General features: G+C 37.8%; 1 protein-coding gene across 1 annotated transcript in view; it reads left to right on the top strand.

Annotated features, from left to right (window-relative positions):
- SCFD2 (sec1 family domain containing 2) overlaps window positions 1–25,443 on the top strand; it is a 390,123-nt gene that overhangs the window by 25,551 nt on the left and 339,129 nt on the right. Inside the window, exon 3 of the mRNA XM_047090699.1 lies at window positions 20,879–21,006. Coding sequence (XP_046946655.1) covers window positions 20,879–21,006 — 128 coding nt within the window. The remainder of the gene's footprint in view (window positions 1–20,878; window positions 21,007–25,443) is intronic.

Raw genomic sequence — 25,443 nt, 5'->3', positions numbered from 1 at the left:
TTTGCTTTTGATGCACTAAATATATCTGGAAAATGTAGAAGGAACTGATGACATCGTCTTCCTCTGCAGGGCGATGCTGCAGGCTGGGGGCACACTGAGAAGTTAGGGAAGTGAATAAAGATGGAGGAAGGAGGGAGACGTCCGACTACCTGTATCAGTGTGTGTGCTCTGAGTTTTCAATCCTGTGCATGTATCTCCTATTAAAAATAAATAGAAATTAGATTTACGTAAAAGCTCGATTTGCTTCTTAACCACCTTAAACAACTTAAGGTGGGATTTTGTGCTCCCAGGAAGGAAAGTAGCTGCTTCCTACCTTGGAACCTCTAAAATGCTTCTTCCCCATTGTCTTCCCTCCCCAACGAACCCTCCCTTTCTTTTAAAACTTCTATTAAAACGCCCAAACGCTGCACTGTGATTATTGGTTACATGTCTGTCTCCCCTACCAGATTGTAAATTCCCTGAAGGTAGTAACTGTGCCTGGAACTCTTAAGAGGATCTAGTAAACTGAATAAAAGGATGAATAAATGATTGAATAACTCTTCATAATCAATTTGAGACCAAGTTTTAAGGTAATGACATAAATCCATGAGAAGCCATATCCACTTGACTTCAGCACTTAAGTCACTGTCTAGCGTTGTTGATTGGTATCTATCTAATCTATCTTATTTCTTCCATTAAGCTTCTTCTTGGTGCTTCTTTGCAAATGTACCTCATTGTCTAGGTCAGTGAGAAGGAAAGAAGGCAGCACCAAATGCCTGAATTTTGTCAGGCATTATGCTAGGTGTTTTAAAATGCATCATTTAACTTAATTCTGTTAAATAACACAATTTCAAATGAGTAAATTTTAAAGAACTATGGACTTTATTAATGGATTCATGAACTGGGAGGCCTCAACCTAGCAAGTAGAGGGGAGCTCCAAAGGGCTATAGAAAAGGGAAGGTTTTAAAAGTACAAAGAGAGTGGAAAAAAGGACACTGTTAGCAAAGAATCCATTGTTTTGGACAAGGTCTCCCTCCTAAGGGGAACAGGAAGGGTTTACCAGTAAATTTCCTAGTGCTGACCAGATTTCCACGTTGACTAGTGAAAGGTTACATTTCTGGGCTGTTGGAACTGCGTTTACGTTAGGTATGAAGTCTTCATTTACCAACTTAGGGCCTCAACCTGAGTGATGCTGTTTTGGGCCTCTGGTTTTCCTCTTGAGAACTCTAAAAGCAACTCTACAAGGTGGATATTATTCTTTTTTTATTTTTATAGAAGTTTTGAGAAAGAGACCTAAGTAACTTGTCCTAAGCCAAACTTTCCCTAAGTGATTGAATCGGGTCATTTAATAAAAGTATTTTTTAACTTCAAGGCACATTTCTTTTCTATATCATGACTCTGATATATGCTTACTTGAATGAATACATAAAGAAACCAATAAATTCATAAAGAGTGGGTATCCTAGTTTATAAAAAGCAATATTTTAAGTCCAGCTTCTGTGTTTTTATTTTGGAGGTGGAAGTTTTTTTCCTAAGACTACACAGCAGGGAAATACATGGAGTAGATCTTATAGATAAGAGACAAACGCCACAGTGGTTTCAACTTAAACAACGATAAGCCCGTGTTTTTGTTAACGTTTACACTGTTAAGTAACCTGATGATGATATATGTCAAAGTCACTAACTACACCCACAAAGTCAAAAACAATTGTTAAATCACCTCTTAAGAGTCATACATCTTTCTCCTCCTTCCTGGGTTTCCAAATGCCAATTAAATATTCCTATTAGATACAACATTTTCAGAGGAAAGAAAGGTAATTTTTCCTAGGGCAGAACCAGAAGTACTACCTCTGATTTAAAAAAAAAAAATTTTTTTTAATGTTTATTTATTTCTGAGGCAGAGCACGAGTGGGGGAGGGGCAGAGAGAGAGGGAGACACAGAATCCGAAGCAGGCCCCAGGCTCTGAGCTGTCAGCACAGAGCCCGACGCAGGGCTCGAACTCACAAACTGTGAGATCATGACCTGAGCCAAAGTCTCTCACTCAACCGACTGAGCCACCCAGGCACCCCAGTACCACCTCTGATTTTAAATTCACCTATAGATAGAATGACTGAACTTAGATGTGAACATCACATAAGGTATATTTAGTGTTAAGGTGGATGTGGAGAGCCAGCACCCAAGGGTGAAACAGGGTGCTGTCGGAAAAACCACCAGATGCCGAATAGAAGTGAGGCAAGATTTTATTCACAGCCGGGCCAAACCTGACCTCCTGATCTTAAGGAGAAAAGTGCAGAGAATGGCCCCGAAAAAAGGTAGCAGTGAGCTTACATGGATTTTAGCGAGTCAGAATACGTCATTATTTGGTTAACCAATTACAATTTACAGCATTTCATGGTAGCCAATTATATTGTGACACACAGACGTTAGTTTTGGCAGGAACCTATCAATTTAAAGGTCTTTGTCCTAAGAGGGTTTAACATGACCAATCATAGTTAGACACCTGAGATGCCGTAGGGCAGCAAGTATTTGACTTTTTACATGTTGGTCTTGCCTAGGCCAGATCTTGGTAGAAGGGGTGGGGGAGCGTTTTTTGCATCCTAAGTTATCTATTTAGCAAGCAGGCGCGGTCACAAAAGCCAGAGAGGGCGGTTAGTAATTTCCAATAACCCTAATAGGGAACTACATAAGCCATTTATTTCAATTATTCATGAAAGGTGAGTTTAAGCTGAACTTATATACAATAAGCTTTCTGATATCTTATAAGCTGACCTATTACAAAGGGGATGTGTGATCACATAGCATTGTTGTGAATGACCTTGCCACTGGTCCAGGCTGTGGCCATCTCCTCAGCCTGTACCAAAAAACAAGTGACATTAAAAAAACTGTTTCATGGGGCGCCTGGGTGGCTCAGTGGGTGAGCGTCCGACATCGGCTCAGGTCATGATCTCACCATTTGTGAGTTCGAGTCCCACATCAGGCTCTGTGCTGATCGCATGCTCAGAGCCTGGAGCCTGCTTCAGATTCTGCATCTCCTTCTCTCTCTGCCCCTCCCTAGCTCACGCTTTGTCTCACTCTGTTTCTCAAAAATAAATAAATGTAAAAAAAAAACAACTAAGAATAAAACTGTTTCAGGGGGCACCTGGGTGGGTTAGTTGGTTAAGTATCTGACTCTTGATTTCTGCTCAGGCCACAATCTCACTGTCGTGGGTTGAGCCCCATGCCCAGCTCTGTGCTGGGCGTGGAGACTGCTTGGTGTCTCTCTCTAAATAAACATTAAAAAAACCAAAACCGTTCGGGGCACCTGGGTGGCTCTGTCGACTGGGAAGTGCATGGAGCCAACTTAACAACAACAACAACAACAAAACCCAAACCTGTTCAAGTAAACACTGCAGTTTGAGTAGGAGGAAGGCCTACCTCTTCTCAGCATGCAGCTTGCTATATTTAACTTTTTGGGGGGAATTCTAAAGGTCATATGGTCTCAGTTACAGGTTTAGAAAAAAGAATTAATGAATAATTTGTGGATGGTGGGGTGAAATAAAACAGGGCTCTTTTCTGAAAATGAAGGGATAAATGTGTCATCTAACAAATAGTTAAATAGTTAAATATGCCAGAGATAGTTAACTTCTATTTCTTGATAAAGATTTACATTTAATAGTTAGATTTTTTTTTAGAATTCTTCTTTTTTTAATGTATATTAAGAGAAGAGGGTTTGAAGGTAGAAACTCTTTTTCTATAATTGCTCACATATTGCAACTCTGTCATGGTATTTGTTAGTTAAGGAATGTGCAGGCAATCTCTAGAATCTTTTTCATATTGAAAAATTTAAAATGGTTTGTGGTCTCTGTGTTGTGAGAACACTGAACTCTGGGTCATTGTGGGTTTGGGATCCATAATTTAAATGGAAACTATGGCTCCTTTAGAAAAAGCTAAGAATTCTCTGAAATTAGCTACAACAGAAAAGGAGGAACGGAAAGACTCATTACATTTGAATGACAAGTTCCTAATTAGGTTGATGTTTACTCTTCCAAGTAAAAGTCAACGAGTCCAAAAATCTAACTCCTTGTGAGTTAACCAGCCACAGCCTTTATTGGGGTGCTTCTAAATCTTTGGTTTTATAGACCAGAATGTCTTCAGTAGCATGGCAGAATTGTCCCATATTTCTGGCTACAGCTTTTCTCCCCTATTACCTGATGGTATTTTTGCCTGAGGACTCCTTTGCTTGCTTGCTTGCTTGCTTGCTTTGTTTGTTTCTTTCTTTTTTTAATTTAAATTTTAGTTAGTTAACATACAATGCAATATTGGTTTCAGAAGTAGAATTCAGTGATTCATCACTTACAGACAAAACCCAATGCTCATCACAAGTGCCTTCCTTAATACCCATCACCCATCTAGCCCATCTCCTACCCACTTCCCTCCATCAACTCTGTTTGTTCTCTATCATTTAGAGTCACTTGTGGTTTGGTTCCCTTTCTTCTCTTCCATCCACCCCCCCCCATATGTTCATTTGTTTTGTTTCTTAAATTCCACATATGAGTGAAACCATATGATATTTGTCTTTCTCTGATTGACTTATTTCATTTAGCATAATACATTCTAGCTCCATCCACGCATTGCAAATGACAAGATTTCATTATTTTTGATGGCTGACTAATATTCCGTGTGTGTGTGTGTGTGTGTGTGTGTGTGTGTGTGTGTGACCTATTTTTAAAAAATATTTATTTTTGAGAGACAGAGAGAGAGAGCGCGTGCAGGGGGTGGGGGAGGGATGGATAGAGGGGGAAACAGAATCCCAAGTAGGGCCCACACGGTCAGCTCAGAGCCTGATGTGGGGCTCGAACTCATGAACTGTGACATCATGACCTGAGCTGAAGTCAGCAGTCAGATGCTTAACTGACTGAGCCACCCACGTGCCCCTGTATACCACATCTTTATCTGTTCATCACTCGATAGACATTTGGGCTCTCTCCATAGTTTAGCTATTGTTGATAGTGCTGCTGTAAACATTGGGTGCAGGTACCCCTTCAAATCTGTATTTTGTATCCTTTTACGTCTGCCTTCTAATAACTGTGTCACACTGGGATAATGACTGGTGGTAGGGTGATTGGGATCAACAGGGTAAGGCTAGTTTCCTTTGTTTTAGGAAGAAGAAAATCTGAAGAATGAGATGGTTTTAGCAATAAAGAAGGCATTGTGGGGGTCCAAGGCAGGAGAGATCTGAAATCCAGAAAGTTCAGTGGGGTGAAAATTTAGGAAGCTCATCATGGGTGAAAATATGGAAGTAAACCCTCCGAGCATGTAAATGTGTGTTGTAATTTATTTGCAGTATTTATTAATTGACTACTGTGTGACAGGCACTTGATAAAGACAAGATCTCTGCCCTCATGGAATTTTTTTCTAATGGGGGAGACAACAAACAGATAAGTGGATATATAATGTCAGTCAGGAATAAGTGCTATGAAGCAAATAAAGCAAGATAAGGGAATCAAGAATGACTAGGGATTTGAGGTGGTGAGGAGGTGTATGGAGGAGATAGAAAAGATCTTTGGGAGATGTCTTTCAAGCAGTGACTTCAAGGAAGTAAATTATAAGTCTTGTGGATATCTAGGACTGGAACATTCCATCCTAAGGAAAGGACTAGTTGTTCAGAGATAACTTATGTTGTTAATTTGCTTTTCCCTAATGGCTAATTATGTTAAACATCTTTTCCTGTACTTACATTCCATCTGCATATCCTTTTTTTTTTTGACAAGTAACCAAAGTACTATGTTTTCCTCTTTATGTTTGTATAGCTGATCATATTACATATAATAGTATAATTAATTCAAAACTATAGATTTTTTGTTCTAAGTTTTTAAATTATAGTTAACATACAATGTAATACTAGTTTCAGGTATAGAATTTAGTGATTTATCATTTACATACAATACCCAGTGCTTATCACAACTGTTCTCCTTAATTCCCATCACTTATTTCAACTGTCCCCCACCCACCTCCCCTCCAGACCCCAGTAACCCCAGTAACTCTTCTGTAGTTAAGAGTCTGTTTCTTAGTTTGCCTCTCTCTTTTGGTTCCCCACTATGTTCACTTGTTTTGGTTCTTAAATTCCACGTATGAGTGAAATCATATGGTATTTGTCTTTCTCTGACTGACTTATTTTGCTTAGCATAATACTCTCTAGCTCCATCCACATGATTGCAAATAGCAATACTTTATTCTTTTTAATGGCTGAGTAATACGTATATATGTCTGTGTGTGTGTGTGTGTACATATGTGTGTGTGTGTGTGTGTACATATATGTATATATGTATACCACATCTTCTTTTTCCATTCATCAGTCAGTGGACATTTGGCCTCTTTCCCTAATTTGGCTATTGTTGATAATTCTCCTATAAACATCAGGGTGCATGTATCCCTTTGAATTATTTTTGTATCCTTTGGGTAAATACCTACTAGTACAATTGCTGGGTCACAGGGTAGTTCTATTTTTAACTTTTCGAGGAACTTTCATGCTGTTTTCCAGAGTGGCTGCACCAGTTTTCATTCCCACCAATAGTACAAAAGTGTTCTCCTTTCTCCACATCCTCGCCAGTCTGTGTTGTTAATTTTAGCCATTCTGACTGTTGTGAGGTGATACCTCATTGTAGTTTTGATTTGTATTTCCCTGATGATGAGTGAGGTTGAGCATCTTTTTATGTATCTGTTGGCCATTTATGTATCTTCTTTGGAAAAATGTCTATTCATGTCTTTCCATGAGTGAGGTTGAGCATCTTTTTATGTATCTGTTGGCCATTTATGTATCTTCTTTGGAAAAATGTCTATTCATGTCTTCTGCCCATTTTCAAATTGAATTATTTGTTTTTGGGTGTTGGATTTTATAAGTTCTTCATATATTTTCGATACTAACACTTTATCAGATGTGTCATTTGCAAATATCTTTTCTCATTCCATTGGCTACGTTTTAGTTTCGTTGATTGTTTCCTTTGCTGTGCAGAAGCTTTTTATCTTGATGAAGTCCCAATAGTTCATTTTTGCTTTTGTTTCCCTTGCCTGAGTCGTGTCTAGTAAGAAGTTGCTGTGGCCAAGGTCAAAGAGATTGCTGCCTGTTTTCTCACCTAGGATTTTGATGGTTTTCTGTCTTACATTTAGGTCTTTCATCCATTTTGAATTTATTTTTGTGTATGGTGAAAGAAAGTGGTCCAGTTTCATTCTTTTGCATGTTGCTGTCCAGTTTTCCCAATACCATTTGTTGAAGAGACTGTCTTTTTTTCCATTGGCTATTCTATCCTGCTTTGTTGAAGATTAATGAACCATATAGTTGTGGGTTCATTTCTGGGTTTTGTTTTCTCTTCTGATCTGTTGATCTGTGTGTCTGTTTTTGTGCCAGTACCATATTGTCTTGATCACAACAGCTTTGTAATAGAACTTGAAGTCTGGAATTGTGATGCCTCCAGCTTTGCTTTGCTTTTTCAAGATTTCTTTGACTATTCAGAGTCATTTGTGGTTCCATATAAATTTTAGGATTGTTTGTTCTAGCTCTGTGAAAGATGCTGGTGGTATTTTGATAAGAATTGCATTAAATCTTAGGGTTTTGGGTAAGAATTGCATTAAAAGTAGGGTTTGGGTAGTATAGACATTTTAACAATGTTCTTGATATCCATGAGCATGGAATGTTTTTCCATTTCTCTGTGTCTTCCATTTCTTTGTGTCTTCAGTTTCTTTCATAGTGTTCTATAGTTTTCAGAGTACAGGTCTTTTACCTCTTTGGTTAGATTTATTCCTAGGCAGCTTATGGTTTGAGGCACAATTATAAATGGGATTGATTCCCCAATTTGTGTTTCTGTTGCTTCATTATTAGTGTATAGAAATACAACAGATTTCTGCATGTTGGTTTTACATGCTGCAACTTTACCGAAATTGTGTTATCAATTTTAGCAACGTTTTGGTGGAATCTTTTGGGTTTTCCATTCAGAGTATCATGTCATCTGCAAATAGTGAAAGCTTGACTTCTTCCTTGCCAATTTGGATGCCTTTTATTTCTTTTTGTTGTCTGATTGCTGTGGCTAGGACTTCCAGTACTATGTTAAATAACAGTGGTGAGAGTGGACATCCCTGACTTATTCTTGACCATAGAGAAAAAGCTCTCAGGTTTTCCCCATTAAGGATGGTATTACCTGTGGATTTTTTTTTGTCTCTGGCCTTTATTATTTAGAATTATGTCCCTTTTAACCCTACTTTGTTGAGGGTTTTTATCATGAATGGATGTTGAACTTTGTCAAATGCTTTTTCTGCACCGATTGAAAGGATCATCTGGTTCTTATCCTTCCTTTAATTAATGTGATGTATCATGTTGATTGATTTGCAAATATTGAACCACCCCCGCATCCCAGGAATAAATCCCACTTGATTGTGGTGAATGATTTTTTTTTTAATGAATTGTTGGTTTTGATTTTCTAGTATTGAGAATTTTTACATCCATGTTCATCAGGGATATTGGCCTATAGTTCTCTTTTTTAGTGGAGTCTTTATCTACTTTTAGAATCAGGGTAATGCTGGCCTCATAGAATGAATTTAGAAGGTTTCCTTCTATTTCAATTTTTTGGAACAGTTTGAGAAGTCTGGGTAGGGGTTTATCAATTTTATTAATTTTTCCAAAAACCAGCTCCTGGATTCATTAATCTGTTCTATTGTTTTTTTAGTTTCTATATCATTTATTTCTTAAAAATTTTTTTTTTACATTTATTTATTTTTGAGAGCCAGAGTGAGACAAAGTGAGAGTGGGGGAGGAGCAGAGAGAGGAGACATAAGGATCAGAAGCAGGCTCCAGGCTCTGAGCTGTCAGCACAAAGCCCGATGTGGGGCCCGAACCCACAGACCGTGAGATCATGACCTGAGCTGAAGTAGGACACACAACTGACTGAGCCACCCAGGCACCCCTCTTTATCATTTATTTCTGCTCTGATATTTATTATTTCCCTTCTTCTGCTGTGTTTAGGCTTCATTTGTTGTTCTTTTTCTAGCTCCTTTCAGAGTAAGGTTACGTTGTTTGAGATTTTTTCTTGCTTCTTGAGGTGGGCCTGTATTGCCATATACTTCCCTCTTATGCCTGCTTTTGTTTCATCCCAAAGGCTTTGGAGCATTGTGTTTTTGTTTTCATAAGTTTCCATATTTTTAAAAATTTCTTCTTTGATCTTCAAGTTGACCCATTCATTATTTAGTAGCACGTTGCTTAACCTCCATGTATTTGTGGTCTTTCCAAAGGTTTTCTTGTGGTTGACTTCAAGTTTCATAGCATTATGATCAGAACACATGCAAGGTATGATCTCAATCTTTTTGTACTTGTTGAAACCTGACTTAGTATGTGATCTATTCCGGAGAATGTTCCATGTGGATTGAAAAGAATGTGTATTCTGCTGCTTTAGAATGAAATGTTAATATATCTGTTAAATCCCTCTGTTCCAGCATGTCATTCAAAGCCATTTTTCCTTGTCGATTTTCTGCTTAGATGATCTGTCCATTGTTGTAAGTATGGTGTTAAAGTCCCCTACTATTATTGTGTTACTATCAATGAGTTCCTTTATGTTATTAATTATTTTATATATTTGGGTGTACTATGTTGGGGCCATAAATATTTATAATTGTTAGACCTTCTTGTTGATAGTACCCTATATTGTAATACAATGCCCTCCTTCATCTCTTGTTACAGTCTTTAGTTTAAAATCTAGTTTGACTGATATGTAAGTATTGCTAGTCTGGCTCTCTTTCTTGTTTTTTTTTTTGTTTGTTTGTTTGTTTGGTTTTGTTTTCATTTATGTTTTGAGAGACAGAGAGAGCATGAGCAGGAGAGGGGCAGAGAGAAAGAGGGAACAGAGAATCTGAAGTGGGCTCTGTGCCCAGAGGCTGACAGCAGTGAGCCCAATGTGGGGCTCAAACTCATGAACCCTGAGATCATAACTTGAGTCAGAGTCAACCAACGGAGTCACCCAGATGCCTCTGGCTTTCTTTTGACGTCCATCTGCTTTCTAAATGTTTCTCCTCACTTTTATTCTACATGTCTCTATGTCTAAGATGAGTATCTTGTAGACAGCATATAGATGGGTCTTATTTTTTTCTAACACCCTATGTGTTTTGATTGGCACATTTAGTGCATTTATGTTCAGAGGAATTATTGATAGATGTGTGTTTAGTGCCATTTTATTACTTGTTTTGCCATTATTTCTGGAGATTTTCTCTGTTCTTTTCCTGTCTTTGTCACTTTCCACTCAAAGAGTCCCCTTTAATATTTCTTGCAGAGTTGGTTTAGTGGTGATGAACTCCTTTAGTTTTGTTTGTCTGGGAAACTTTATCTCTCCTCCTATTCTGAATGATATTGCTGGATAGAGTATTCTTGGCTGCAAATTTTTCCCATTCAGCACATTGAATATATCATGCCACTCCCTTCTGGCTTGCCAAGTTTCTGTGGAGAGATCTGCAGCTGGCCTTATGGGTCTCCTGTGTAAGTTAGGGACTTCTTTTGTCTTGCTTCTTTTAGGATTTTTTCTTTATCACTCTATTTTGCAAATTTAATTATAATATGTCTTCGTGTTGGCCTGCTTTTGTTGATTTTGATGGGAGTTCTCTGTGACTCCTGGATTTGGATGTCTGTGTCCTCCCCCAAATTAGGGAAGTTTTCAGCTATTATTTCCTTAAATAAATTTTCTGTCCCCTTTTTTCTCTTTTTTTCTTCTGGGACTCCTGTGATGTGAATGCTATTACATTTGATGGAGTCACTGAGTTCCCTAAGTCTATTCTTGTGATCCATAATTTTTCTTTCTCTCTTTTGTTCAGCTTCATTATTTGCCACAATTCTATCTTTTCTATCACTTATTCATTCCTCTGTTTCTTTCATCCTTGTGTTCATTATATTCAGTCTGTTTTGAATCTCCGTTATTTAATTTTTTCATTTATGACAGTTTTAACTCTTTTATCTTTGTGGTAAGGGTCTCCCTGATGTCTTCCATGCTTTTCTGAAGCCCAGTGAGAATTGAAAATGTTGCTTTAAATCCTCCATCTGGCTATTCCTTATATCTGTTTCAATTAGATCTCTGGCTATGATGTTATCTTGTTCTTTCATTTGGGATTAATTCTTCTGTCTTGATATTTTGTCTAAGTCTGTGTCTTCTCTGTATTAGAAAAGCCTGTTATGTTTCCTGCTTCTGAGAGTAATGGCTTTATGAAGAAGAAGCTGAATAGTGTCCAATGTTTACTGTATTTACCTATATATTTTTGCTTATTATGTTCTTCCTTCCTGATGTTTCAAGATTTTTTCTTCTTTTCTTTTTAGAGCTATTCCTTTTGTCATTCTTACAGAATACTAGGTTTTCGAGTGATAAAATCTCTTAGTTTTCACTCATCTGAGAATATTTTTACCTCCCCTCACATTTGATAATATTTTCACTGGATATAGTGTTCTGGGCAAACAGTTCTTTTCTTTCAATATGTGAAAAAGGTGCCACTTTTTTTCTGGCCTCCATGGTTTCTGATGAGATATCTACTTTCATTTGAATTTTTTCCCTCTGAAGATAAGGTATCATTTCTTTCTTACTGGTTTCAAGATACTTCCTTTCTCTTTAGATTTTTGAAGTTTGATTGCAATGTGTCTTGGTGTGGGTTTCTTTGGGATTGTGTTATTTGGGGTTCACTCAGCTTATTTATCTGTAGGTTTATATCTTTTGCTATTTGGGAAATTTTTAGCCATTATTTCTCCTAGTACCTTTTCAGCCCCACCCACTTTCTTCTCTTCTGGAGCTAATGATAAGTGTATGAATTTTCTATTGCTACTGTAGCAAATTACCATAAACTTAGTGGTTTTAAAACAATACAGATTTATTCTCTAGTGCTCTGGAGGTCAGAAGTCTAGAATCAGTCTTAAAACCCTAAAATCAAGGTCTTGGCAGTTCTGGCTCATTCTGGACACGACAGGGTAGTTCCTGTTTCTTTCTTTTTACCTTTTTTAAGTTTATTTCTTTATTTTGAGAGAGAGAGAGAGAGAGAGTGTGAACAAGCAGGGAAGGAGCAGAGAGAGAGACACAGAGAGAGAGAGAATCCCAATCAGGCCCCTTGCTGTCAGTATGGAGCCTGATGTGGGGCTCAAACCCATGAACCATGAGATCATGACCTGAGCTGAAAACAAGAGGCAGATAATTAACCAAATGAGCCATCCAGGCACCCCTAGTTTCTGTTTCTTGCCTCTTTCGGTTTCTAGTGACTGCCTGCAGCCACATGATTCTAATCTTAACCTCCATTATCATGTTGCCTTTTCTTCTGACCCTGACTCCTTTTGTGTCCTTTTATAATGATGCTTATGATTACATTGGACCAACCTGGATGGGTTTTTTGGAGCAAAATTTATGACATTGTGAAATGCACAAATGGAATCATATAGTATGTACTCTTTTGTGTCAGGCTTCATTCATAGCATAATGATTTTGAGATTCACCACATTATTTGATCCCTTTTTAATGCTGAATAGTAATATTCCATTGCATGAATATATCACAGTTTGTTTAGCTATTTTCCTGTTGATAGAAACCTGGTCTCTTTCCAGTTATTTACTATTATGAATAAAATTACCATGAACATCATTGAACAAATGTTTGGGGGAAGATACACTGTCATTTATTTTTCCTTTCAGTGGAATTTCTGGGTTATTCTTTCATTTCAGTGGAATGGCTATGTCTTAGGGTTGGTATATCTTTAGTTTAAGAAAACCTACTAGATGGGGGCGCCTGGGTGGCTCAGTCAGTTAAGCATCAGACTCTTGATTTCAGCTCAGGTCATGATCTCACAGTTCATGAGTTCAAGCCCTGCATCAGGCTCTGCACTGATAGTATGGAGCCTGCTTGGGATTTTCTGTCTCCCGCTCTTCCTGCCCCTCCTCTGCTCACAATCTCTTTCTCTCTCTCTCTCTCAAAAATAAACATTAAAAAGAAAAACTAAAACCTACTGGATGGTTTTCTAAAGCCGCTGCCCTATTTTACTCTTTCACCAACAATGCATGAGTTCTGATTGATCCACATTCTTGCTAACATTTGGTATTATCCATTGTTATAGACTGAATTGTGTCCCCCCGCCACTCAAAGTCATGTTTCTCCTCTAATCCCTACTACCTGAAAATGTAACTGTATTTGGAGAAAAGGCCTTTAGGTAATTAAGTTAAAATGAGTCCTTTAGTGTTGGTCTTAATCCAATAAGAGGATTAATCTTATAAAAGGAGAAGATTAAGACTTACTAAGGGACACCTGACACAGAGAAAAGGCCTTGTGAAGACACAATTAGAAGATTGACATCTGCAAGCCAAGTGTAGGGCCTCAGGAGAAACCAGAACTGCTGACACATTGATATTGGACTTTCAGTCTCCAAAACTGTGAGAAAATTAATTTCTGTTGTTTAAGCCAACGGTCTGTGGTATTTTGTTATGGAAGTCTGAGCAGACTTTTTGTTAAAAAAAATCTTTTTAATGTTTATTTATTTTTGAGAGAGAGAGGAGAGAGATAGACAGATAGGCAGACAGACAGAGCATGGGCAAGGGAGGAATAGAGAGAGAGAGGGAGACACAGAATCCAAAGCAGGCTCCAGTCTCTGAGCTGTCAGCACAAAGCCTGACATGGGGCTTGAACCCACGAACCGTGGGATCATGACCCAAGCCTGCATCAGACGCCCAGATGACTGAACCACCCGGGTGCCCCTGAGCAGACTTTTAAATTTTAATTTTAGTCATTCTTTGGTGTGTGAAGTGGTTTCTCACTGAGCTTTGAATTTGCGTTTTCCTCATGACTAATGATACTGAGCACTTTTTCATGTAGTTATTGTGTAGAGAAATTGGAACCCTCATCCGTTGCTAGTAAGAGTATAAAATCATGCTGCAATTGTGAAAAACAGTTTGGGAGTTCCTCAAAAAGTTAAACATAGAACTAATATATTACTTAGCAATTCTGTTTCTAGATATACCACTGACCCTTGAACAAGGTGGGAATTAGGGGTACTGACTTCAGCAGTTGGAAATCTGTGTATAAGTTTTGACTCCCCAAAAGCTTAACTACTAAGAGCTTACTGTTGACCAGAAGCCTAACTGATAATATACACAGATTAACACCTATTTTGTATGTTATATATATTATATACTGTATTCTTAGAATCAAGCAAGGTAGAGAAAAGAAAGTATTATTAAGAAAATCATAAGGAAGAGAAAATATATCTACTGTGTGAATATTTACTGAACAAAAATCCACGTATAGGTGAATTGAGACAAGTGTTAAGAGACATTATATCTCTTTTCTCTTTGCTTCAACAGCTGGCAATGTTGAGTCTGGATCCTAGAGTGGAGACGAGGCACACCATAGTAAACCTAAAACACGAGTAGAAAATACATCTTTGTTGTTGAGATTTTTGGAGTCCTTTATTACCACAATAAAGGACCACAAGCCCTTTATTACCTTTATTACCACAATATAACCTAGCTTATCTTGATTGATATATCAAGTAATAAAATCCCAGGATGGTGGAATTTAGTAACTTTTTTTCCTTTTATTTTTATGTATTTGAATTCTTTAAAAATAGCATATATAATTTCTATATTCAGAAAAAAAATAAAATTATTTTCATTGTGGAAAAATTTTAAAAGTTGAAAAATAATTAGAGGCAATATTTGTTGCTAGTAATCATTCATAAATTGCTAATGATGTTTTTATTGGTAACAATGAACTCATAGAGAGTAGGAACTTTATTTTATGGATTGAATGCATTACCCTCACCACTTCTGAGTTTTAATTATGATTATCTCTATTTATGATTCCAAGTTGTTTTTTTATAGTAGTATAACTTTAGAGTATCTAGAGTTTAAATTAATTAGTTAATTAATTTTTTTCCATTTTTTTCTTTTGAGAATAATTTAATTTTTTATTTTTTAAAATTTACATCCAAATTAGTTAGCATCTAGTGCAACAATGATTTCAGGAGTAGATTCCTTAATGCCCCTTACCCATTTAGCTCATCCCCCCTCCCACAACCCCTCCAGTAACCCTCAGTTTGTTCTCCGTAGATATGAGTCTCTTCTGTTTTGTCCCCCTCCCTGTTTTTAAATGATTTTTGTTTCCCTTCCCTTATGTTCATCTGTTTTGTCTCTTAAAGTCCTCATATGTGAAGTCATATGATTTTTGTCTTTCTCTGACTAATTTCACTTAGCATAATACCCTCCAGTTCCATCCACATAGTTGCAAATGGCGAGATTTCATTCTTTTTCATTGCCAAGTAATACTCCATTGCATGTATATGTGTGTGGGTATGTGTGTGTGTGTGTGTGTGTGTGTGTGTGTGTGTGTGTGTGTACCACATCTTCTTTATCCATTCATCCATCAATGGGCATTTGGGATTTTTCCATACTTTAGCTATTGTTGGCTATTGTTGATAGTGCTGCTATAAACATGGGAGTGCATGTGTCCCTTCGAAACAGCACACCTGTATCCCTTGGATAAATGCCTAGTAGTGCAATTGCTGGGTCATAGGATAGTTCTATTTTTAGTTTTTTGAGGAACCTCCATACTGTTTTCCAGAGTGGCTGCACCAGCTTGCATTCCCATTCATTAATTAATTTTAAGTAATTTCTATACCTAACATGGGACTTGAACTCATCATCCTGAGATCAAGAGTCGCACCCTCTTCTGACTGAGCCAGCCAGGTGCCCCTAGACTATTTAGTTTTCTTAATGACTCAGTTTGTCAAGTATTATTTTTTCCATTTTTCTAAATGATTATGAAATAATATTCTTTGGCAGAAACACTGACCCCCAAATTTAGATGTCTCTTTATTTTTTTTATAACTTAGATATTTTGCTCTTCTGTGAAAGAGCAAAGAATACTTCATAACGGCTTAGTATGCATTAAGGATTAGCTACCTTACTTATGTACTTGATGTAATCACCCAATCCTTAAAGTGAGTATCATTTTTATGTTAGAAGGGGCAAAACTGAGGCTCATAGAAGTTAGTTACCTTGTTGAAGGTTATAGAACCAATAAGAGTACTCTGTATTTTGAGGTCAGATTCTCATTACAGAACTCATCTTTATTTTTTTTTCCCCCACATTAAAAGCTGCCTCCATATTTGTACTTTATTTACAGAAGGCTGTTGCTTTTTTTTTTTTTTTTTGAGAGAGAGAGAGCATGTGTGCAGTTGTGCATGTGCATGTGTGCATGAGCAGGGGAGGAGCAGAGGGAGAGGCAAAGAGAGAATCTTAGGTGGGCTCCATGCCCAGAATGGAACCCAACCTGGGGCTCCATCTCACAGCCAAGAGATCATGACTTGAGCCAAAATCAGGAGTTGGTTGCTTGACGCATTGAACCACCCAGGTGCTCGGCTGTCATCACTTTTCTTTTTCTGCCAGAATTATGCTTAACTTTTTCTTTTCTTCTTCTGGGACTTTATCACTGAGTACTATTGCATAACTATTCCAATTATGGCTTTTCCAATATTAGAATTAAGTTTGGATAATTGTTTTATGAACCATATTAATTGTGGGATGAGCAAAGGGATTTTCAGAATGCAGCCAAAATCCGTTCATACCCACCCCTAGTCTGTGACTAAATTTCTCCTTTGCTCTGAGGAACGCAACGTAGTCTCTGAGGGCTTTCCCAATCCAGAGTTTGGCTTTGCTTATTATTTAGGATTTTCTTTGTTTCAAGGATTCCCATGCTTTAAAAAAATGTTAGGCTTCACATGCAAGAAGCCACAGGTCCTTGGAGCATATATTTGATACAAAGATTACCCTGAGCATTTTGAATTTAAATTGTTTCAGCATCTCCCAGCGTAATTTTTAATTTAGGATAAGGGTTGTGAGCATTTAGGTGCTTGGTATTGCTGAGCTTTCTCCTTTCATTTACTTAGTGTTTCCAAACTTTCTTATTTGGAGAGCACCCTATTCATTTAGTGAACATTTTTTTTAATATTTATTTTATTTTTTTTGAGAGACAGAAAGGGACAGAGTGTGAGTGGGGGAGGGGCAGAGAGAGAGGGAGACACAGAATCCGAAGCAGGCTCCAGGCTCTGAGCTGTCAGCACAGAGCCTGACAGGGGTCTCTAACTCTCAAACTGCGAGACGGTGACCTGAGCTGAAGTTGGACACTTAAGTGACTGAGCCACCCAGGCGCCCCTCATTTATTGAACTTTTAAAGCTGCTTGAAATTTTTCTTTGAATTGATCAATAACTTAAGTTTATTTCCAGTAATTTCAAGCATCCAAAAAAGTTACAAGAATAGTACAAGAAACTTTTTTCCTCCTTGAACCATTTGAGAATAATTTGCCTATACCCATCATTTCCTAATACTTTAACATGTATATCCTTCAAAGGGATATATTCCAATGTATCACTCTCACAAAATTAATATTGATACACTACCACTATCTGATACACAAGTTTGGCCACTTATCTCCATATCCTTTACAAAAGCAAAGGGATATTGCTCAGAATCACACATTATATTTATTTGTCATATCTCTTTCATCTCTTAATCTATGACAGTTTCTTAGTCTTCCTTTGAGATTCATGACCTTGATACTTTTGAAGAATACAGGCTAGTCATCTTGTAGAATGTCCCTCAGTTCATATTTGCCTCATGTTTCCTCATGAGTAGATTCAGATTATATGCTTTTGACAAGAATATCAAACAAGTGGTACTGTGTTCTCTTCATTGCATCCTATCAGGTGGCACATAATTTAACCTTGTCTACTCATGGTGATAACTTTGATCACTTGAGTGAAGGAGACATTTTGAGATTATGTGAATATGCTTTTCCTCATCAAACATTGCCCCAGTGGCTTTAGCATCTATTAGTATTTTTTGGCTAAATTATTTCCATGATGGCTGTTCCTTTTGGGGTACGTTCCAGACACGTTGTACTTGTAATCCCTTCATTTTGGGTTTTTACTCCAAATTCCTATCTCCTTTTCTAACAGTGTGATTTTGGCTGCCGAAATCTAGAAGAAAACCTGAAGATTGCATATTACTCTGTTCCTTAGGTATTGAGCTTTGTGAAGTGGTTTCCAGATTTTTGCATTTCATGGAACAGAAAAATTAAACAACAACATAGGGCTTCCTACTCTTTATTAGGTGAGATCTTCTAGTTTTGCTACACAACACACACACACACACACACACACACACACACACGATTATTTATCTTACAATATTGAAAACACTTTAGGTCAAATAACTTAGCTTTATGAGAAAACCTACCTCATCCTTATTCTAAGTAAAAAGTGTGTGCTTGCTGTGCAAACGCAACTTTAAAATAAATCTTTTCTACCCCTAAACAGATGGTGGCCCCTAACCCCTCCTGTGGAAGGAACTATCATATGTCCTGCTCTCCTCAGAGTTGTGTCCCCATTAACACTTCAACACTGTTCTGTATTTCTAAGGTGTCAGGGAAGATGGGAGTTATATGGGAGTTCAGATGGTAAATAGTACGAGCAACACAAATTGACTTTCCACCTGAACCACAACTGAAAGCAAAACTAGTGAGGAATAAAATAAGACTATAATTCTATTAAGTTTTCCCAATTTAGCGTACATTTATATTCTGGAAACAATCACGCAGATTTTCTACCTTTCCTATGCTTTATTGTTTGCTGTGAAAAAATATGAATAAGTTTGTGTTGATTATGGTATTATGAGTAATGAGCTGGTAGAGATAGGAATGAAAAATGTTTACCTGTGCTGAGATGAAATTCAATTACCTGTACTTATTTTATATGATGGTTAAACAGTTTTGGGGTTATGTTCTGGTCCATTTTTTCCTCCACTTCTATTATGGTCTTTATTTATTTATTGGACATTGGTATTTCAATACTGTTTTCCAATTCTGCAGGATTTTTTTTTAAGTTTCTATTTTAATGACCCAGTGCCCATCATGACAAGTGCCCTCTGTAATCCCCATCAGTTCTATTCCATGTTGCAAGAGGTTTCATGGGCCTGTTGCAGTGCTGAATGAAAGCACCTCACAATGAAGGATGAAATGATGAAGTAGATTATTCGCTGGAAAGAGATGAAGCTTTGATTATATATCTGTTGGAGATTGGTCTTTTATTCCGAGCACTATAAAGCTTGTATTTATCCTGGAATTAAACAATGTTTTATCCTGGAATTTTTTTGTTTGTTTGTTTCCTTAACAGGTGGTTATGATTTCTGCACTGTTAAAGACATTCCAGTACATTTATAATCTGGAAACAATCACACAGATTTTCTATTAGCTGTGAACTGAGACAGAAGGAGCATGCATTTTTAGGACATTTGTTGTTTCCGCATACCAAACCAAGAGTATATAAGTCACAACAAGATTATTATGTTAATGAAAAGTTTGTAACAGACAATACATTTATTCATGCTTTTTAAAATGACAGCTTTTTCTTCAGAACAATAAAAACCAAATTTGTATGGTGCTTTATTCTTTTTTTTTTTTTTAATTTTTTTTCAACGTTTATTTATTTTTGGGACAGAGAGAGACAGAGCATGAACGGGGGAGGGGCAGAGAGAGAGGGAGACACAGAATCGGAAACAGGCTCCAGGCTCCGAGCCATCAGCACAGAGCCCGACGCGGGGCTCGAACTCACGGACCGCGAGATCGTGACCTGGCTGAAGTCGGACGCTTAACCGACGGCGCCACCCAGGCGCCCCTACAGGCAAATTTAAATTGAACTTAGAATATTGGATGCTGAGTTATAACGATGACAGTTTCGATCAGAGCAAAACAAGGAGAATATGTTGAACAGTGATGGTGGTTCACTCAGAAAAGAATACATAGTAATAAAAACAGTACTATTTAATGAAAGATTATTGTGTGCCAGGTTTTAAAGTCAGTGCTGAAACACATCATTCCATTATTCCAAATGAAATTCAAACTTGAAAGACATACCCTATTAAGTATAACTTTAAAGCTAAATTAATGTCATAAAACCAAACTATAAAAAATACATTCATTTTCAAACTGTTGCTAACTGGACCGTAGGAAGGGTGAGTGGGGCTTTAACTGGAGGAAAAATGCCCTTAGAAAGGGACAGGAGTCATCTTTGTTTTTTTAGACTCAGTTTATAGAACGTTACTACAAATGTGTATACTTGGCTACATGCAGAGATCTTCCGGAAAGAACACTGTACTCATTTATAATTTGGAGGTGGCGTGGTGGGTGAGACAGAGGGCTGTTGGTAAAGTGAGCCCAGATGAGACCCTGCATAATGCAGTGCTTCGTGCTGTATCAATGGTTAATTGTAAAGGCTGCAGAAGTACCAGCCTTAGAACCTAAGGCCCAAAGTGGGCTACTTAAGGCCATGGTTACTTCGCCTAATTCCTGATTTTCATTCAGTAGGAAACCCATTCATTGGGAATTCTACTGAGTAGTTTTTGAACACTGATTCTCATTGCTGATTGCTTTGTGTTCCCCTGGCAAGTATGCTATCTCAAACTGACATGTTTCTAATCACCGAGAAATCATTTTGAGACATGCCTTTAACTTTGGCTTACAAATCATATATATGTTACTCTAGCAATGTTGAATTACACTCTGAAATATTTTTAAACGCAAACCTCAAACAACTTACCATATGTTTTTCTCACACTTCTCAGCACAATGTAGCTTTGCTTCCCCACTTTTTTGGGGGGAGGTGGGGGCTTGATTTTATTATGTCCTTCATTTCTCAATATTTTGTGCTGATTAAAATGGATTAGATATGCTTTATTTCGTCTTAATACTTAAAGCCTATCAGTAGGAAAGACTATATTCGTGCTCGGAAGAGATATTTAAGAAGTTATTTTGTTTTCAACTCTTTTCATTATCCAGCAGAAATTTACTCTAAAGCTCTTGTGTGGTTTCACTGCAGGGACGCGGCCGCCAAAGCCTTGTGGGAAGCCTTACTGAGCACCAAGCACAAAGAGGCAGTGATGGAAGTGCGGAGACATCTAGTGGAAGCAGCAAGCAGAGAAAACCTGCCAATCAAGATGAGTATGGGTAAGCGCTTCCTGTTCTCTGAGGGCAGGAGCCACAGGCTCCAGGAAGTGGATTGAAGCTTGCTCTGAACTGCGGGCCAGCCTAGCCAGCGTGGCTTCCCGACGAGAGCATTCAAGGCATTTGTAAACGGTTGAAAGAGTAGGGAAGGAATATGGACACACTGCCCTCAGGGCTCAGCAATGACCCCTCCTGTTTTAGACTCAACTTTGGGAACTCCAGGAGAGTCCTTGCTTACAAAGACTAATTCTTCTAGTTTCTTTACTAGATCTGGGGCTGTCAAAATTGGTCTGGACCTCCTCCCCTCCATTCTATTCCATTCCTCCTCCTCCCCTAACCCCCCCAACTCCCTTACTGTGGATGAAGAAAGGGTCTTTTATGGGTTTTCAATTAATGACTGAACTACTGTGCTGAGCAGGGGAGGAGCAGAGAGAGGGAGACAGAGGATCTGAAGCAGGCTCTGTGCTGACAGCAGTGAGCCAGATGTGGGCCTCAAACTCACCAACCCTGAGATCATGACCTGAGCCAAAGTCAGGCGCTCAACTGACTGAGCCACCGAGGCGCCCCAAATTTGCGTTTAAAATGGCTTTTTCCTTTTGATTAAAAAGTCAGAGAACTTGTGTTTTGATCGATCTTAAAAAATGAATTTGATGTTTTACTTATTTTTTAAATTAAATAATTTTATTAATATGGAAATATTTATTTTTTTTTTAATTTTTTTTTTCAACGTTTATTTATTTTTGGGACAGAGAGAGACAGAGCATGAACGGGGGAGGGGCAGAGAGAGAGGGAGACACAGAATCGGAAACAGGCTCCAGGCTCCGAGCCATCAGCACAGAGCCCGACGCGGGGCTCGAACTCACGGACCGCGAGATCGTGACCTGGCTGAAGTCGGACGCTTAACCGACTGCGCCACCCAGGCGCCCCAATATGGAAATATTTAAAACGGATATTGAATCTGGTTAATAGGTAGAATTTAATTTTGGAAACTTGCAAAAGTTTCTTTCGCTATTTTTAAAAATAATGTTTTTCTTGGGACACCTGGATAACTCAGTTGATGAAGCTTCCGACTTAGACGCAGGTCATGATCTCGTGGTTCTTGAGTTCAAGCCCTGCTTTGGGCTGTGTGCTGATAGCTCAGAGCCTGGAGCCTATCTCGGATTCTGTTTCTCTCTCTCTCTCCCTCTCTCTCTCTCTCTCTATCCCCTCCCTCGCTTGTGCTCTGTCTCTCTCAAAAATAAATAAATAAACCTTTTTTAAAAATTAAAAAAAATAATGTTTTTCTCTTGTAATCTGCTTTTAGGTATTCAATTAATATTAGTACATTTTATTGGGTAGGAAAATTTTTCTTTGCTGAGATTCATAATCCAAGTTCTTGATTATTTATGAGTACAAAAATCAAACTACCAAGTTGAAATAGAAGAACAAAATTTTGCAAGTGAAAGAATGTGGATGAAACTAAAAGGAAAAAAGGTACAGGATCATAATAAGAAAAAAAATCATGATTCTGAGTGTGTTAGGTGACTCCATATGAGGGCTTTTTGGAACATAATGATGATAGAAAAATGAAGGTAACTAGTGTTTATTGAGTCAGGTTTTTATCTCTTTCCCTGTGTTAATCTTATTTAATCCTCACAGTAATTCTGCCAGATGGGGACCATCAGTATCCCATTTTCGGATAAGGAAACTGGAATAGAGAAAAACTAAGTTGCTTAAGGCCATATATCTGAGAAAGGTTAGGAGAATTCACGTCAGATATTCTGAGATGAGAGGATATGTTTTTTATTTATAAAATCATCCTATTTCCATATAACCAATGCCAAACTCTATGTGTTATTTTGGAACAGAAACAAGGTGCTACCTTGAGACTTTGAATTTAACTATTAATTTTCCTCCCTCCTTTCTGCTTCCTTCCTCCCTCTCATCGTCTCTTTCCTTCCTTCCTTCCTTCCTTCCTTCCTTCCTTCCTTCCTTCCTTCCTTCCTTCCTTCTTTCCACAGTTCTAGATACACATTAATAACAAGTGTATTTACTTTTTGGAGTTCCTTATCCATGAGAATGTTGAAACAGGAACAAATTCATATTGTGAATCAAGAAAAGTAGGATTGCACAAAGGTCTTGGTGATAAGGTTCATTTATATTGCAGTTCGGTGATGTAACCTTACAATGCTATCACAGAGCATAAATCAATTTTTATTGTGCAATATAGGACTCTTGAAAGATCAACACACTTTTCTAGAGGACTATATCTTTTAAAAATAATCAAAGACAGAAATAAATGTTTTAAAAAGACAGGTAACCCCATAAGGAATTAAAATTTAAATGTTTCAGTTTTTGGTTGACCAAACAAACAAACAAAAAACCCACAAAAAACACCCATAAGCCTCAGATGAAATGATTTGCATTGTCCCAAAATTCCAGAAAAAAAGAAGGAAAGAAATAGATAATTGTTAGCAAATTTTGGTTGTAACAAGGACCGAAAAGATTGGCCCAAACCACACTTTATTCATGTGCCAACTATAATTTGGTAAAAGCTTAACAGTGTGACTCCCCATTTCTGCTTCATATCAACTAGTCAGAATTTGTGCTGAGTCTCATTTTCATATACCAACGGATAGATAACCATGAACAGTAAGGAAAAGATCTGGAGCTTAAACGTAATAAAACATTGGTATTTCAAAATTCCTTATCATTTAGCTTATCATAAAAAAAAATCAGGGTCTGGTGTCTTAGATGGCTGCAATGCTTTTTCCAGCATCATTTAAAACTATGAAATATGCTTTAAACTATGTACTCTTCTCCCACTCCCTACTGTAAATTCTACCAAAGTATACATTTTTCTGTAATAGAAGCTTCTAGTACTTTTGAAACATTAAACAGAAATTTTAATTCTAGATTGAGGAGTCTCTCATATTTAAATTCACTGAGAGGGATCCTATGATTGAAACCTCAGATCTTAAATGTAAAATTTCTCAGTACAAGGTAAGTTCATGTTAAAACATTATAAACACCGACAGAAAGAAACATCTTTCTGTTAAAGGAAAAAAACGCTTAGTTGCTAAAACAAAGAAAAAATTCATTTTATCATTTCACATATAAACATATGCCGTCTTTCCAAAATCTTATTAAGTTGTCAGTTAGCTAAATAAATGTGTCCCAGAAAAGTGATTTTTGAAACATCGTAAACTGAATTGCATTTTCAAAATGAAAAACGTATCCTGAAAGTACAGAAGAAATAGACTCTAAGAAACCCATTTGTTTGGATACGAAATGACCATTTCCAGAAGAAATGACCAGAATAAGGCTGTCTCCGTTTCTACATTTTGCATTTTAAACAGAGACTCGGTTTCTCTGGAATACGTCTGTGGTTGGAGGACCTTCACCAGTTTGCACTCTTGCTCTCTGCAGAGTGGACGTCCTCCCCAGTGTTTAACAGGGGGCAGGAAGATCACATTGGAGCTGAAGGAAAACAGATCTCTAGAACATCGTGTTTTCTTTTGCGGTCAGATTTCACGAGAAAGTATTCTATGCTTGATGCCTCTGTGTTTTCATCGTTTTCTTGCTTATTAATGTAGTGCCATCTGGTTTCTGACACTTCCTTGTGAAAAAGTCTTCCAGACCACTAACCATAAGGAGGTTTCCTCAGTCCTCATTCTTCTGGACTTCTTTGCAGCATTCACTGCTAGACTCACCGCTACCTTGTGCGTGTGCCTGTTCTGTGACTGTGATGGGGTGCGAAGTCAGTTATGTCTGGTTCTGCTACCAAAGAGCCAACCGTCAATTTCTATGTCCATAAACATAGGGAAAATATCTATTTCCTAGAATATGGAAGGAGGAAGAAAGCCATGAGCAGAGTGAAGGTTCTGACCGAAGCAGTGCTGTGTGCTTCAGCTGTAGAAGCTGAAGTCTGAGTGAGTGAATCTACACGGGAACCTAACAGAAGAAGGTTGTTTGATGAGAGGGAAATCAAAGCAAACAAACCCAGTTAGATGATTTTCCCCTTTCTTTCTGGGAAATATGCTTACTCATTCTTTCCAGTTCACTAGTCCTTTTCTAGTCTTTATGCTGAGTGTCTGCCTTTTGATAATGCATTCTTTCTTCGTGCAGAATTCTAAATAGTTTTCCCATGTTCAGCTTAGTTATGAATCCATTGAACTCTGTTCACTCCCCCAAATCACCTTGCTCGTATTTGGGACTTCCAAGCTTCTGTGGTCACTTTTATAGAAAACTCTCTTGAGCTACGTTTCCAGATGACAGTGTGGGTATGGTCCGTTATATTGAGCTACTTCTTAATCAATTAATCAATCAATCAATCAATTGCTCTCCTGGTCCTGGAGCACAGTAGTGTCTGGTCCATATACTCATTATGAAGTGGGGTGAGTTCTTTCAACCATTTGTGAGAAGACAGGCCTTTCCCACCTTTACCATCGCAATTGCTCC

This window comes from Lynx rufus, unplaced genomic scaffold (genome assembly GCF_022079265.1).
Source record: "Lynx rufus isolate CCGP_SWC_20201006 ecotype Redwood Valley unplaced genomic scaffold, mLynRuf1.p SCAF_3, whole genome shotgun sequence".
Lineage (NCBI taxonomy): Eukaryota > Metazoa > Chordata > Mammalia > Carnivora > Felidae > Lynx > Lynx rufus.
The sequence above is the reverse complement of the archived record's forward strand: the minus strand, read 5'-3'. Positions and strand labels throughout refer to the sequence as shown.